The following is a 17,751-nucleotide window of genomic DNA, read 5'->3' as shown; positions in this document are numbered from 1 at the left end:
GAAAATTTCGCCCAAAATTGGTGGTGGGGGTGCTCCCCCTCATATTTCGAAAAAGTATCAAAATGTACATCTATGGAAATTTTTTCAAAATTTTAAATGGTAGCTCCCACTTACAGCGCCATTTTGAAATTTAAACTTTCAAATTGAAATTTAAACTTTCAAATTGAAAGTTCAACTTTCAACTTTTGAAAATTTCAAAATTCTTAAAAAGTTCAAAATTCAATGCCCTTTTGAACTGTGAAATCAGTTTTGATCAAAGTATCATAGTTTTGGAGGAATGGGCTGCTGTAGTTGAGTACCTCGAGACAATGTGAAAATAATGGAAGGCCCCCCATCCGCTCCCTGAGGGGACTGGGACCAAACTGATTGCGGCTTTCTTACTTACTGGGTGGGTACATATTGTAAAAAAATTTGAGCGAAATCGAAAGCCATGACTTTCAAAATCGCCTTTTTTTGGTTGAGTTGACATGAAATGACCCATATCGATTTCGAATCAGTGAAAAACCTGACCGTTACAACACATTTTCAATTTTTCATAATGTTTCTACATTTTTTTCCAAACTCAGTGCTCTCCGAAATTCAGCAAACGATCACTCGAGTAACATCGTATTTTCAATTGTTTGGTAGGCCTATTTTTATTATGATGAAAGGTTCAGATGGGTTTGGCGAAGAAATATGCAAATATTCAATGTCAAAGAAATACTCGTAGTAACAGTCGGTAAGTATGCCATTTTATGTTTTGAAATATATTATTAATTATTTTGAATTCTGATTAAAATTTACAGCCTTCGAGTCCACTGGCTAGTGCTCTCGGACATGAGTAGGTATTAATAATCTCGTTTTGAAAATTAAATCGTACAAAATATTCAAGTGGTATCCAACTTTCAAGTTTTATTCGTATCATAAAAAAGTGATTATTTTGCCGTGAAGGTTCAATTTTAGACGGTTTTACATTTTTACATTCTCTTGGGATTTACGAAAACACAATACTGGACCTCCTAACTATTTTCTATGTAGATATAACTGGCATATAGGAAAACTCTCGAAGTATACATACCTACATAATGGTAGTATCTTTGCTACTAGAGTTCATAATGAAAAGATGAACCCACCAAATATTACCCTAGGTGACAGTACATAGATGGCATAAGCACAGTCAGTACATAAACAAATAATTTATCATACGAGATTAATGGTTTTGTTTACAGTCTACAAGCACGAAATTTGAGCGGCTGATCAAAATAAAGCACTTTTCATACACGACAAACATTGGTTAATTTCAAAAACAAAACATGATATTGCAATTGCCTACGTAACGCACTTTTCATACACGACAAACATTGATTAATATACCTATAAAAAACAAAATAATGATATTGCAAATTACGTAAACATTACCCGGTTGTAAGTACATTATAAATACCCTTCAGTAATTCACTCTCATCAACAGTTATTCCTTTTCACTAAATTAACAGTGGTGCACGAATTGTGTATTATACTTACTAGTATCAACTATCAAGTCAATCGTTGAAGCTCTTTTTTTCAAAAAAATCAACATGCAGATTACTTATTTGATTGGTTTCGCAGTTATGGCGATTTTAGGCACAAGTCTAATGGTGATGGCTATACCAAAGCCCATCAATCCAGCTGCGATTGGTTCATTGTAAGAAACATCATTACCTAACTTACTACTTATAAATTACCTACCTAAGTACCTACGTGATTATTTACCATAGTGGATTTTGAATAAAATAATAATATAGGTGCATAACCGTTGATCGTGGGTTTCTTTTTCAGAGCTGGTGGTGGATTAGGTAAATGAAGACGATCAATACGGGATCATTCGTCAATCTGGCTTGCTCAATGAAACAGATATTCACCTATCTGTCTAGTTTTTAATCAATTATTTTTAAAACAAAATTACCTATACCTACTTATGCAATAGAGTGTGTGCACACAATATCATTTAATCTTAATAAAAAGTTCAGGCATAATATTGTCTTTCTCATTCAAGATGCGTTTGCTCAACAGTGTTAAGCATAAGTTAATGATCAAAGTTCATTCATCATACCGGAATTAGGGGAGAGCAGTCGAAGGATTCGTTGTCCTGAGGTTTCAGTAATTTGGCTGAAAATTACATTGGTGAATTTTAAGATTCGGATTGTAGACTGTAGACCTAAGCCTATACTTTTACTTACTCGATAGGTTTTTTTCTGATTGCTTGACCCTTTTCGATGTTCCCTCAACGTTTCAATTTTTAAAAAACGGTGCAGTAAGTATCATTATACTTACTTATTTATACCAACTGAATTACAGCGTAAAAGAATGACTATAGACCTACATATTCTGCATATTGATGTTTGTTTGAATGTAAATCTAAGTAAACAATTCACTGAATATCAATACGCAGATTATGTACCTATTTCATCGGTTTTGCGGTTATGACGAGTTTAGCTACCTAGGTATGTAGCAGTGTGATGGCGATGGCCGAACCCAAGACTGTCAGTCCACCTGCACTTGCTTCATTGTGAGGAAGGCCTCATTTTACATTTTAAAATCATTATAGACCGTACTCAGGAATAGGTATCTAATAATATGACAATCAATGAACATGTTTTTTTTTTTTTAAATGATGCATATGATTGGTGGAATGGGATGTTATCATCTCAGTCCAACAACCAATCATTGACTTATCATTTTTATCATTCACTGTGACCAACCGAAATATTTAGCAGAAAAGCAATATGTGCGCACATATTTTCAATTTATTCAAATAAAAAGTTCAAGCATCGCTTTCAAAACAAATTAAGCTGCTTAAAGCAGACTTTGTAATATTCATTCTGCTCATACTAAGAGGTACTTAATCAATGTCGGGTGTAGATAATTCAATTTGACGAAGCTTTGCAAGAAACAATTTCCAAATAACCTGGTACATACATCGAATAGGTAGGTAGGTACCTATAATAATTTTTGGAACTAATATAAAATAAGTACGTATATTGAAACGTGAGTGCATAAAAAAATACTTAGGTATATCATTTGAAATTTATGCCTTAGATTGCAATCAGCTTAAATGGAAAAGTTTGGACATAACAGCCGATCAAAGAAAAATATTTCTCATAACAAGACAACCATTTATTACCTTCAAAGCCAAGACTAGCGGCATTGTCATGGCATTGTTGCCAGTGTACTTATAAAATATACTCCTGAGCAAATCGCTATCATTAACAGTCAGTCTTTTACACTGTATCAGTATACTGCACGAATTTCATATTTAGTGAATTGTTTACCTAATTTACATTCAAACTAACATACGTCAACATGCAGATTATGTATTTTATCGGTTTTGCGGTTATGACGATTTTAGCTACTAGTCTAATGGTGATGGCCAAACCCGAGCGAATCAATCCAAATAAGCTTGCTTCATTTTGTAAGGAATACCTACTCCATTTTACATTTTAAAAATATTTTAGTACTCGAAGATATCTGAAAATAACATCAAATAATATAATATATACATTTTTTTTTGCAGAGCTGGCAAATGAAGATGCTTTTACACCCCTCATTGTCATCAGAGAAACTTTGTTGCAATTTTTTTCCCAATATCAAAATCAATAGACAAACACTAGTTCATAGCAGATGGGAATAAAGAATTCATGTTACTTACATGAAAATAATATCGTTTATTAGTACATAATTCAACTAATCATTTAGGTAGGTATTTACATAGTTTACTTCTCAGTCATACCATATGGTGTACAAAATATCGCCATTTATTTTCTTTGAAACTTCATAACTGCTTAAAAATTTCTGATAATTTTCTTCTTCATATACAAACACTTCACTCGTGACAGAAATCTGAAAATAAATAAAATTTTAGGTAATCTGCTTTTCGACTCATTTTAAGAGCATTAAAAATTTATTCAAAACTTACCCGCAATGGTTTATTTTCGTTTGGATTTTGCAGCAAGGAGATGGTATTTTTGATAAATTCGTCATTGTATTCATATTTGGAAATCATTTCTAATCCAAACTGAATGGATTCAAGTATTTTTAAAATACTGAAAATATTAACAGATGGATAATTTTGACTGTACAAATAGTCTGATATTTTTTGAGGTAATGGTTTGTTCATTCCTAGTAAAGTATCCAAACGGATCTGAAAAATTAATAATTATAGGTATTAATACATACATGATAGGTAGACCTAAAAAAACATTGGTATCTACTAATAAATCACTGCTTTTTAAGTGTTCTCACTTCGGGATTAATGTTAAATAATTCAGCAATTAGATTATTTTCAAATTGACTCGAATCTATTGGGCCAAGGCTTCTTATACGATCCTTCCAAGTGAGTGGATTACCTTCCATAGTAAATAGTCGATATTTTCTTTTATCCTCATCCAGTAGTTTTATCAATTCGAAAGCTATCGGAGTAGCCCACGTTTCTGATAAGAGAGTAACTCCTGCTTTACTTTGGATGCTATTCAGAGACTGAAAATTCAAAAGAAATTTTATAAAATAATTTTAATATGATTAAGTAGGTATGTACCTTCAGAGAGCTCAGTCCATATAAGATGAAAAGTACTCACTTCGTATAACTTTGAAGCTGATTCTTTTATGGAAAATTTACTCGTTCCAATGTTAGAGCAAAAAGCTGGGCTCATAAGATTTGACAGCAAACTTTGCAACGGCTTAGGGCCAAGAGTGGAAATTATAAAAATTGGGAAGCAGTCCTTTAGACTCGAATATCGAGGCGTTTTTGTGGTAACTTCGACGAATTCCAATTTATCCGATAAATCATCGGCGATTTCCTCCAAAATACTAATATCGTGAGGTAAATAATTTCTCAACGCTGACTCGGCAGTTTTGTTTTCTGGAAGTTAAAAATCATGAGATGAAACATTCTCAATAGAGAAATAGCCGAGTTCTTGAAAATGATTGCGCTAATCGAACCTGTATTTTTGAAACGATAAAGAGTAGGCGAATTGCTATTGTCGAATTGCGACAGAACATCTTCGATGAGAGGTAAAACAGCAGATAATTTATGGGTTGATCTATTGCCATGAAATACAACTGCGGGTGATCCTGCAAATCGTCTTGACTCACATTCTTTAAGACCGCCGGAGAATATACTCACAAGATGAATATTTGGGTTGAGTTTTCGAGTTGCCATGTCCATATAATGGGCTTTTTTGCCAATCGATTCCTTCAAACATGATTTTACTATGAATTAGTTTTCGTCTTGTTTTGAAAAGTAAGTTGGTAGGTATGAAAAATCTCATCGATTTACCACTGATGCGAAGAATACAGCTTCCAAAGGAGCCAGTTTATTAGCATCTTGGACCAGAGTCTCGGCATCTTGAAGGGATTCTGTTTTTTGAGATGAACTCAGTATGATTGTAGCTTTTTTTTGATTCAACAGTCGATTATACTTATGAGATAAGTATGGTCCAACGAAGAAGTTATCAACAGTGACGATAAATTTTCGGGCACCTTTGCTCATCAGCCATTCCAGTACTTCGAACCAAGAATGGTTCTTTTTTTCACCTCCTGCAAAGAACATTAATGATTATTTTGAAACGAAGGTCCCCGAAGTTTTAATGAAAGTTTCGACTCTCGTAAATCAATCATTGACGTTTTGTAAAAGCTGTGTAAAGAATTGAGTAGATCAATTACCTACGTACCAAGAATAATATAAGAATGATTATTATCGAAGCGTATCTTTTGATTTATATTGCGGCACAATTCACTATTTGGTAACCACTTGAAAATAGTTTTAATGTGATCTTTTTTTGAAAAGCTGCAAAGAACGGAAAAAAATTGAAAATCATCATTACTCACTACAATGAACCTCTCATCAACAACTGCAATTCTGGTAAAAAAATTCTCACTGATTATTTTCGGACATTCCTTGAATTTGAACATAACTTTGGAATGGAACTACGACGCCATTTTTGATTCCATCTTCCACCAAGGCTCTCAAGTTTTGCTTTTCGTTTTCCGATAGTCTGGCCAGTAGTTTCGATATTTTATTCGGAATCATGATAAACGAAAGAGCTTTCAAAAATTGGTATAATTCTGAAAATCATCGTTATTATTATTAAAAAGTTGTACCTATTGCTAATCTGTTGTGATTAATAGGAAGATTGCAAAAAAAAATCGGAGGATTGAGACCAGATTTGACGAATAGTTCAAAACAACAATTTAGCCCCAGAAGAGTCTCTAGAAGGGATGATATGGATCCTTATTGAGGGCCCATTTTTCAAAAAATCTTGGTTTTTTCGCTCTTCCGAATTTTTTTTGGCGATCCACCCTGTAGTGAATATCTTTTGTCGACGAAAACCCCAAAGAAATCTTGTACCTAATAAAAACGTTTAGTGATTATGATAAGATTTGATTTTAAGGTAGGTACCTAGTTGTTGTGATTCCCAGTCATCTATTTTACCAATTTGGACAAAATAACCGAAATTACTGACGCAATTCAAGGACTCTTGGATACTTTCAATTCCGGGCAAACAATTCACAACAAGGCTTACTCCGACGCCTTTCGTCATTTTTAATATTTTGGCTTGAAACGAGCACTTTTCCAAATTGAATATTCTTTTTTCGTCAAGCTGTAAAAAATATTAATATCATACAGAATAGGCACCTGCATATTTTTACATCGATCAGAATGTCAAGTTATACACTTACTTGGGGGAATTTTTTCTTTATTAAATCAGCTTCTTCATCACTGGACACACTGACGTAGACTGCCTGCTTCCTACTTAGTGAAATTGAGATACAAGCTTCACAAAAAGGTCCTTCATCACCAACATTGATCAAAACCGAATTGATGTACTGTTTTTTTCGAATTACCGGTGCATCCAAAATATAATAAGCCTACAAGATGTGAAAAATGATGAAAATTATTTAACCTTAGGTACCTTTCAACCCTGAGAATGAACAAACCTAATGCGTGAACTCTACCTAGATTGGCTAGCTTTCTTGTAAAAAGAACTCAAGTGAAGGATTCAAAAATTATTACTCGTATTTTAATACATTTTTGTGTTTTTATTTAATGGAAATAAAATTTTTTCATCCAAAACAGTTTTTTTTTTTTTTTTTTTTTTTTTTTGTTACCTACGCTTTTTCACTCTACAGGTATAGGACATAGGTATACCAGAACACCATTAGGTAGGTATTATAAAAGGAATATTATTTTCATATGCTGCTTTACTTGTGTATAAATAAAAGGGACAGTGGCAGCATCTTCCAGGCTCCAATTATCCGGCAGGTTCCATTTCAGAATAGAATCAGGTTTGGATATAGGATCATCAGAATTGACCACAGCCAAACCCATTACTCTTTCTCCAGAATCTTGAACGCCGGAGTATTCAATTCCATAATTCCGAATCTGCAACGATAATTTCAATAATCAAATAACTTTAGAATTGAAGCATTTTATTGTTGTGAAGAGTAGGTAGGCTAAATTATTGTGTAGGTACCTACCTTATCATCTTCAGATTGTTCGATTTCTCTATCACAGCCGAGATATTGCAAATACACAGATTCCATCCTGACGTCATAATAAATATTTGAGATCAAAAACCGATCTTTTAAAATACGAGTTGTGGTTTATAACTTTGAACTTACTGAATATCTCCAGGAATGTCGCCGATATTTTTCGAACTTTTTTCCAGTTTAGATTGATTTTCTGAGATACTTCGATACGAACCCCATTCTCCATTTTGGAGCACTGATATCGAAGAATCTCGAGTGAGTTCACTTTTCAGAACTGATTCACTTGGCGTATTTTTATCCATAACAAACAAACACCTGTTTCAATCAATACAATTCGAATTAGGGACGTAGTTGATACGTAAGTTCATTATTTTTTTCCTTTAAAAATTCCATCATTATCTTCAGCTACATACATGATGGTTTTTGAAAGAGATAAGTACCTACCTCGGATCCGAAGGTTTTTTGTGCTCCTCAAGCATAGAAGATAAGTCAGCTGAATCCGTGTTCTGTTTGACAACGAACAAGAGCTCAGATTTACTGCTTTCTGGATAATATTCAGTTGGTCCATCTCCATTTGTAATTTGAATGCGTTTATCATCCAATAAAGATTTCTAAAATGATCAAAATATATTGGCCTCTTGAAAGAAATTACATAATCAAGTAAAAAAATATGTATGTATCATAATTTTTTCTTGAATAAAATCAAATTATCAAGTAGGTGTCATACCCATAAACCTATTACTACCTATCTATTGATTAAGCGATTAGAAATATGTAATAACTCATAAACACCCACCCTTTTATATAGATAAAATGTTTTATCATCAAGTTTCTGTCTCACGACTTGTTCAAAAACATCATCAGTTTCTGGTGGTAAAGCTTTGTCCTCAAAATTTGAGGTAACTACAAAGAAAGCATCAGCTGAATATTTTCCAACATCGCATAGCTGATTTGTGACTAGCATGAAGAATTCATCTCTGGACGTGTATTTATTTAATAACGCTTGCTTCTGTTCATAGAAAAGTACTTTCGTCTGAAAAAAAACCCCTTCATTACTCATGTAGGTAACAATTAAAATTAATCAAATGCACCCAGTAAATTTATGTATAATAAGTAGGCAGTGATGTTTCAAGTTCAAATATGTAAATACAAACCTTCAACGTATCACAGTTTCTCACAACATGTTTCAATAAAGTAGCACATCCCAAATTATTTTCCATTATGATTTTCAACTTTGTGTCACGTTTTTGTGACATGACGCGAAAATTATCAGCAGCTATTTCCAAACATAATTTGCACAATTCTTCAGCACTCTGCAACATACATACAAAGGAAATGTATTTGAATTTTCAGGGAAAAAACTCACGACTGCTAAAATTATAATGACAGAGCTTTTGTAACATGGGGAAGAGACTGAAAATTTGTCAAAATATTTTCTAGCGATCTCAGGATGCCAATACTTGAGCCACCTTGCCATAAACCTCAGTGACTGATTATAACCTTGATTAATCTGAATTCTGAAATACGCACCTGACATCTTGGATTCTTATGGGAAACGAATTGTAATTTTTCCAATTTGATATCTGCGTTCAGCTTTTTTTGCTCGAACTTTTGGTGTTTTACCGAGTACATTACCAGACCAGGACAAGTTAATATATTCGTACTGCGTTGTTTATGACATAACAACATTGTTCCTGCAGAAAATGATTTAGTACGTCAGATTTTCGCAATTATTATGCATGCAATTCTGCGCAGATTAGGTAGGTTGGTAGATATAGATGACTGCACCTTCTTCTATGGATGAAATTTCTTCAGCAGAAATTTCCAGTCTTCTAATCTTCTGAGTATATAATAGGTCGGTTTCATTTTTAATTTCAGAAAACATGTCGAATTTCAGCAATGCATCTAAAAACGTTACCCAGTTCTTCTGCCACTTTATCTTAGCGTAATAATCTATCAATGAATGAATTCAAATATACCCAGTTAGTTAGTACTTATAGTGAATAGGTACACAAGAGGTATGAAAGTTGAACTAAAAGTAAGTAGTTATGGGATACTCCTACTAACCATTATCCTTGTATTTCAATACATCCAAGCTACGGAATGAATCTTTCAATTCATATCCTACATTTTTGAAAACTTTATAGAATTCGTCATCTGAAATGGTATGCTTGATATCGTGAAATTTTTGACCATCTACAATGTTTTTTGAAGTGCGATCAGCTTGATAAAATATTCCAGTCATTATTTTTGTCGCTTTATTCGAGTTCGACTCATTGTATTTCAAAATTTCAAATTTTCCACTTCCTTTTTGAATAAAAACGGTGAACTTTCGTGGTTCTGTAATCGATTAAATTGTTTGAGAACGACACATACGAATGATCAAAAGAATACGTAGGTAGGTAATTAGTATCAATTTACTGCTCGACAATATGGTCAAATTTTTGAATACTTTTACATCTTCGAAAACAATCGGAAATGAACCAAGGGTAATATTTTTAATAACGGAGAACACCCACCAGGTAAGGTACTGAAAGAAAATTAGAAATAATTTACGAATTTACATTTCCGATAAGTAAATAATTCTGTAGAGGTGGAAAACATTCGAATCACTTTACCAAATAGAAAGATGCAGGTAACATGATGTGATTATTGATTTTATGGTCTTTTAAATAATGATAAGGCGAATCATCGTTGGCCCGAACTATTATAGGATCTCCACTGTGACTTCCAACCTGGAAAATTGTAATGAAAATTATTTCGAAGGCTCAACGATATTCCTTTCATCGCATTCCTAAAACCTATCAAGTGATATCGAAATTTATGTAATTTAGGTACCTAGACTTACCGGATCAAAAAAGTATACTCCAGCATCTAGTATAGTATGTTGCCAATTGGCTAATGAAGCTACTGAAGGAGTTTCCCTGGAAACAGGATACTCGATAGGAGGATATAAAGCATTTACATTTAGATCACATCCCGCAATATATAATCTGAAAGAAAATATTCACAATACATGTCTTACAATCAAAATATTTCATAGTTTTTTTTTTACCATAGGAATAATCTATGCCCCCTCCAATCAAAAATTGTATATAGGTACCTACCTTCCAATAGCATTTAAAAGATTTCCCATATTTTTTCCTTCGTTATTTCTCCTGGTTAGAGGAACATTGGCACATGTTTCAGGTAAAGACCGTTTCATAATGGCCTGCAGTAATCCATGGGGAGCTATTTCGATAACCAAAGCGTCAGAAGGTATATGTTTGCTGCCTTCTTCGAATAACACGCTGTTCAATAAATTATTAGTTAGGTATTCCGCTGAACAATACTGAGCCAAAGGCTTATTCCAATCTACTTCTGGAACCGAAGTACTTATCCACTTTGATGAACGTTTTATTGGTTCAGGAATTACCTAAGTAGAGAAATCGTATTACAAAATTTGGAAAAATTGTAGGTGATAAAACGATTGAGTACAATGATAATCATAATTAAATGGACCTCTTGTAAACGAGATAGAAGATTGGGAGCAGCAGGAGCAATATGCTTGGAGTGATAAGCTATATTGGCAACGTTGACAGCTTTGGCGAAAATTTTCTGGTCTTGGAGTTTCTTCACGTATTTCTCAACGTCATCGGTGGGCCCACTTAATGTGCAACTGGTGGCTGAATTGTGACAAGCTACTTCAATGCTTTCTGGTAGGACGTTCTTGATTTCGTTGTATCCTTTGCCTATGAGTGACATTTATCAACGTGAGAATATGTGAAGACAGTCTGCAGGACAGTGGTGGCTACAGATTGCTGAAGGTGGTGCAAATGCAGCACATTTTTTTTATGATGGTTTTCTAATTGGTAAAGGTAGTGGAAACAGGTAAGCATTTTAAATTTTACTGTTTTTTTTGGGGGGGGGGGAATAGATACCTACATACTTATTGACTTTTTGCAAAAAAAAAAAATGTTTTACTTCTTGAATCAAAGCTTATGGTCTCGGTTCGCTCAGGGTCTGTTTGTTTTTATTTGTCTAAATTGTATGTACTTTCTAAAAGAATGTTTAAACCAAAAAAAAAAAAAAAAAAAAAAAAAAAAAAATGGATGAACTCTTCAAACAAAAAACTTTTTTTTCTACTTTTTGAAGCACACATTTTTGAGAGCTTTTGCCTTCGCTTTGCTTGGGTCCACTTTTTTCTACTTTGCAAAGTTCGAATTTCCAAAAAATCAATTTCCTTCTAAAATGTCGAAACACACAATAAAAAACAAAATAAAAAATAAAAATATGTAGGTAGCTTGTTTCTCTGATTCAACTCAAAAATAAAAAATTCCCACTTTGGGACTCAAAAACAATGCAAACTATTTTTTTTTTGAAAGTGGCATTTTCATGACTTTCTTTCGACTAATTAGAGGTTGAGTGCGATATAATGAGGTCCAAATTGATACTGGAAATCACAAATTTTGAAGTTGAACATTGGTTCAACATTTTTTTTCAAATTTTCAAATTTTTTTTTCGATAATGCCTCCGGTTCAACGGCCCAAATCTACCTTCCAGGGACATCTCCTGAATTGAAATTTTTTGTCGGAAATTTTCAACTCAGAATGAAGGTATATGCTGAATTTGGTGAAAATCCACCACCCTCATCTACATTTATGCATCGTGGATAAATTTACCGACTGCCGCCATCATCCCTCGAATTGTTTCTGTCTCTATGGACGCCATTCCTCGAGCATACGATGACAATACAGCTTGTTCCAAGGTCAAGCATCCATCTGCATAAGCACAGGCATTTTCACCCACAGAATGTCCAATAATACCATCTGGTTTGATGCCTAATGCTTTTAGAACTTCCACCAGAGCTATCTGAAGAATTAAACAAAAAACATTCAATGGACATAATTACACTTTAAAAAATGTTCATGATTAAAAATACTAATAAGAACCTATATGTCTGTCTAACTTACCTGGATTGTGATGATTCCGACAAAAGAATGCATGATATTGTCAAATATGCTGGGATCTTCAGCGGTCAAAATATGGTATAAATCAACTCCTTGAGGTTGCATAACTTTATGGCATTTTTCTACTACTTCTGCGATAATGGGTAAATCCAGAAGACCTTTACCCATAGTGTTCCATTGGGAGCCCATTCCAGAAAATAGAAACCAAATAGGACGATTTTTGTTTCCTTTAGTCTGAATTAACAATTAATGGTTAAACTTAATAGGTACCTATTCATTATTTCAAATTACGTGGTACGAGTAGGTACGAGAAATAACAATTTTACATACATCTGACGAACTCTGTCTTTCATAACTGCTATCGGGTGAAACAATGGTGTATCCTCGAAACACATGATATGGCATATCCGTACCAAATGTATCGTTCACCAAAGAAATATATTCGGGGTTGAAAAGCATCGTTTCAAACTAAAACGAAAAATGGTGAAAAAATAAGACTCTGATCTCGTTTAAGAATACCAATCCTATAGTGATGCATTCCACATACTTACTTTTTTAAGAGTATTCAAAATGCCATCTTCGGTTCGGGCACAAGCCAAAACTAGTCTTGGAAGGACACCTGTAGTGGCTGGTGTACGAGTACTTTTCCTATAATTGCAAAAAGAAATTTATTTAAAAACGCGAATTAATGGAAAATATTCGGCGAGTTCAAAAGAAGAAAGAATTGAAATAATGCCCTCAGACAATAGGAAAAAATACATACTTTGGATTTTGTCTCAATATAACTTGACTGAGAGCACCTCCAATTCCAACTGAATTGACCATTATTGTATTGCTCGATAGTTTAGTAGGTTTTGTCACCACCTGACAGAAATAATTTTTTTATCAAAAGGATAAAAACAAGGGACGCCCTTTCAGCTGTTTTAAATGGGGATACGTTGGTGTAGTGGGGACTAGGGACTCCAAGTTTCCCACCTAGATGGGAATTTAGGCCCAGGCGGAGGCTGCACTGATTATGTCAGTGCTCTCTGGTGGATTAGTTCCACTCAGAGGTAGCCGGAGCCGCAGACACGCCTGCCTCTGTGCAGTTTAATCTTTTATATTGGCGAAGCATGTTTCACGCTGTGTGCAAGCTGTAGGTTAAACGCTCAGCAGAAGAACTTCATAAGTTGTATCTGGCTGATGTATGACATCTGACATTTGTGCACTACTATCAATATACCTTCTATAAGCAGTACTTGTGTCTCCTTATTGGTGTGTTGGTAGGATTGTACCTTGGTTGGGTGATTACATAAGACTTATGCCACCCTTATAGTCTGTTCAGACCCCGAAGCTAGTGGTACCCTCCCTCTTGAGACTTAGGACGGAGAGGGTCCCCAGGGAGGGTAAAGTAATCAGTCCGCCCCCCCCCTCAACATTGGCGCCCAACGTGGGGCTCTCCTTCAATTTTCACTAACTTGTAGGTACTTACCTACTACCTCGTTTGCATCTGCTTCACTTGCTTACCTTCAATTTATTTTCATTAAATGCTCTAATCTCATCGTTTATTTCTTCAAGATTTTGGTTTGGAGCAATAATGCCAGATTCTAGAGCGAATAAAGCTTTGATCACACTGACGTAAGGTGCTGCACCATCAGAATTACCGATGTTACTTTTTACTGAGCCGACTAACAAAGGAGTGTTTCTATTCTTGCATATGGTATCAGCAATGAAATTTGATTCGGTTCTGTCATAATTCTGTAAGTAATTCGAAAATAAGGCTAAATTAATGCAAACCTTTTGCCAATAGGTACAACTAAAAATTTCCAATAGGTAAGTATGCAGGTACTTACTCTAAGACCACAGGCACTCATTTCTATAAAGGTCAAGTCTTTAATATGGTCGTAATCTTTTTCTTTGTACAGATGAGGCGTAGATCTTTTCAGCAACTCTTCATCGAAATTCAAAAATGAACTAGGGTTCGAACCGAAGTACGTATATCCAGTGAAGTCAATCGAAGCGTACATTCGTTTAGCATCACTGGCTCTTTGTATGAACAGAACAACCAAGGAATCACTTCTTCCATAACCATCGGCTTCATAATGTTAATCCATAATAAGTAAGTATTATCAAACCAGCGAAGAGAATTTTAAAGAGTATAAAAACTATTTTTTCCCCCAAAACACTCACCATTTTTATCAAATACTCGAGTTATAGCATCCATATTTAGCACATTCATTCTGGATAAAATTACACCAAAAATAGGATGCTGCACGGCTGCAGCCACTCCAACAATGGCCGCTTCTACATGACCTTCGGAAACATTTTTGTAGGCTTCGTGAAGAGCAGTTAGATTACCAAAAAGGTCATTACAGAAGGTGAAACTTGGTCCTGGAACAGAAAATGATAAGTACATACCTACCTATTCATTTCCAACATTCAACGATTAAAACTCGTTTATTCTAGTTTAAATATCTTATCTCCAAGTTATACGTTTAGTTAAAAAATTAGTAAGATGTCAAAAAATTTACAAAGCTGAAAAAAAATGCTTTTGATAAATATTTGAAAAACGTTACCAGTCAAATTCAGTGCAAATGAAACTCTATTTGACATCATCGTTTTACTTGATCCAAGCACCCAAAGACGACCTTCGCCTACTACAGTAACTGCATTTGCATCACAATCGCTGTGGTCAAATGCCATATAAACTGCGATATGTCTGCCGTTTAAATCGTATGGATTTATACCTGAAAAAAAATGAGAGAAAATGTAGGGTAACTTACTTGTCAATACATATAATAATAAATATAGTTACCTACTCATTAGGTAGGTATCATTATTTTTCAAAAATAGATATAAGCAGACGTAATAACTGTACCTATTTAAAAAATAAAAGAATTACCGGCATCCATAATGGCTTCAAAACTCGGCTCCAAGACTTTACGATTTATTATATCAGTGCATTCGGCTACAGCATTATTCACTTTAAAAACAACCGGATCGAATTCTTTGACATATCTGAATTTCCCCGTGGCCGATGGAAGAACTGTATCAGTATCTAAACAATGCAGATAGGTAAGTACATAATACATTAATAATGATGAGTTAATAATGATTTCGAAATTGAAATATGAAACGAAATATGAAGAGATAGGGTATGTAGATGCACGAATATGTTTCCACGTAGGTATACCTACCTAATTTAATCTCGCTAACGATTTCACACAGCGAGTTCCTAATTTAAAAGAAGTACCTATCTAAAACTGAAATTTTTACCCTTTTGGTAGTTTTTAACTCGCTTCCAAGCTCGCCAAGGTACTCATTCTGCACAAATTTATGTACTTACATTGGTATCTATAATTGATTGGCCATTTGTTGTGCTGCAAAGACATGAATGATTTTCCAGCGTACAGTTGAGTCTGGAATTCTGGAACACTCTCACAGTTTGGAAATCTACCCGAAACACCAGAAATGACTGTTTCGAATTTATCATCGATACCACTTTCCATGTTGGTTTATTTAATTTGTCTTCCACTTCGTTAGGTAATCTACATATAATATAATGATTCTGTCAAACACACACTACACTAGGTATCTATTTTGAAATAAAAATTGATTATAAACTTTTCACAAATGAAACATTTTTTAGAACAAAAAAAAAGGTTGCTGTGACAAGTGCATAAATATCTAAACACGATATTGTAATCAAACTGCCCTGATAGGAATGATGAGATAAATCATGTTCCAAAAGCACACGCTCGATAAGAAAATGAATGCAAATTCCTTGAAATTAAAAAATTTCAAAATGAATATTAATTAGGGAATGGTTCGAGGTAATTTTACATAATTACCTACCTTTCATTACCTACCTTTAATTTTTTTTTTGCGAATAGTGTACAAATTTCATTTCTATTCTTGGTACGATATACAGGGTGTTCCGGGAATCGTCTGCAAAAATTCAACTGTAGATAGTAAAAGTCACTTATTAATGTTATAACGTTTGTCCCATCGCAATTTAATAACATGAAGCGACTTATAACACAAACCAATTGAAAAAAGTGAATATTTTGTCAACAATTTTTATGTGATCAATTTTTTACTTTACTAAATACCTATGTGACCATTGAACTAAAATTTTGCAAAAATTGCGAGAAAAAGTGTTGAAAATAATAATAATAATAATAATAGCCTTTATTTTACAGCAGTATTAACAATCTTAAATTATAACACTGCCATGGCCCTAAGTAAGAGCATAAGCCTCCCCCAACCGTATCCATTCTATTCTGTTCTCAGCTATTCTGTGGAAGTGGCTGTGTTGAAGAAGTTTGCATAATGTCGTCTCTCCATCTCATTTTCTGCCTGCCCTGATTTCTTTTCCCATACATCTAGGATGAAACTTCAAAAAGTTACAAGAAAAGTGCCTATTAAAAATGATGTAAATCAGAAATTAAAATAACAGTAAGTAAGAAAGTCCCACTTATTCGGTTAATGGAATGAAATGTGCTGGGACAGAACATTTGTATCTTCTTACATGAAAATTTTGTTTGCTTATTAGAATAGAGAAGAGCATTTAATTTGGATAATAGAATTGATTAATCCTCAAAAGTGGGAAATATTGTGAATTTCAGCAATATTTAACAAAAATTATTGCATGAAAAAGTTGTTAAAAACATGGCTTGGTCATTCTGTTCTACATTTTATTGCCTTTGTGGGTTGGTGTGGTCTGGTCTGGTCTGGTCTAGTGTTGGGCAAATTTGCGAATTTTCTTTTTTTGCTTGCGCATGCGCAATAATATGCGCATTTAGTGCGCATATACTCCACATATTCTTTTCAAAAAGTTACACCATTATTACTTAGTTTGGAGATGATAGGAAACTTTCCATGAAAAGGTTTTGGTATCTTTCAATTTATTAAGAAAAATAGGAAATTTATAAAGAAAAGTAGTTGTAAAACTTGTAAATTGTGGGAAAATAGTAAAAAAAAACTTATTTAATTTGTTGAAAAAGTCATGATTTTTATTTTTTTGAGAGAATATTCGCCTAGCATTTGAGAATATTCGCGAATATGCCGGAATGTTCTCAGATTATGCGCATTGAGAATATTCTCAGGCCAACACTAGTCTGGTCCTGACTAGAAATTTTTATCCTGGTCATGGCCGTCATGGGTCAGTCCAAGTCCAAAAAACAGTCTTCATTTTTCAGAAAGAAAAAAACTTCCTAACACATAGATGAGTTGAAAAATGTGATTTTTGCTTTCAGAACATTGAAACTTTGAAAGAAATTGAATCATAATGGAATCTTATTTGAAATAAGCATCT

General features: G+C 34.0%; 1 protein-coding gene and 1 long non-coding RNA gene across 2 annotated transcripts; one reads left to right on the top strand and one right to left on the bottom strand.

Moving 5' to 3' along the window:
• Nucleotides 1-715: 715 nt before the first annotated feature.
• On the top strand, nt 716-1,994 carry LOC135840399 (uncharacterized). The gene is made up of 2 exons (XR_010557736.1): nt 716-1,663; nt 1,798-1,994. It is a non-coding gene; the product is annotated as an uncharacterized LOC135840399 (long non-coding RNA).
• Nucleotides 1,995-3,663: 1,669 nt separating this feature from the next.
• On the bottom strand, nt 3,664-16,178 carry LOC135839856 (fatty acid synthase-like). The gene is made up of 35 exons (XM_065356086.1): nt 15,781-16,178; nt 15,337-15,492; nt 15,011-15,181; nt 14,625-14,825; nt 14,288-14,529; nt 13,962-14,192; nt 13,219-13,319; nt 13,007-13,103; nt 12,786-12,923; nt 12,459-12,689; nt 12,168-12,357; nt 11,008-11,237; nt 10,614-10,921; nt 10,355-10,499; nt 10,125-10,241; nt 9,928-10,036; nt 9,574-9,846; nt 9,295-9,459; nt 9,037-9,200; nt 8,661-8,819; nt 8,303-8,539; nt 7,951-8,117; nt 7,639-7,821; nt 7,495-7,561; nt 7,223-7,399; nt 6,697-6,885; nt 6,416-6,617; nt 5,895-6,081; nt 5,688-5,803; nt 5,294-5,553; nt 4,957-5,209; nt 4,593-4,876; nt 4,261-4,494; nt 3,935-4,159; nt 3,664-3,858 (listed from the first exon to the last, which is right to left on the bottom strand). The coding sequence occupies exons 1-35, from the start codon at nt 15,941-15,943 to the stop codon at nt 3,739-3,741; spliced, it is 6,492 nt and encodes a 2,163-aa protein (XP_065212158.1). The 5' UTR covers nt 15,944-16,178; the 3' UTR covers nt 3,664-3,738.
• Nucleotides 16,179-17,751: the final 1,573 nt, after the last annotated feature.

Source organism: Planococcus citri, chromosome 3, assembly GCF_950023065.1.
Source record: "Planococcus citri chromosome 3, ihPlaCitr1.1, whole genome shotgun sequence".
NCBI lineage: Eukaryota > Metazoa > Arthropoda > Insecta > Hemiptera > Pseudococcidae > Planococcus > Planococcus citri.
Note: the sequence above shows the minus strand (reverse complement) of the source record. Positions and strands in the feature narration are given on the sequence as shown.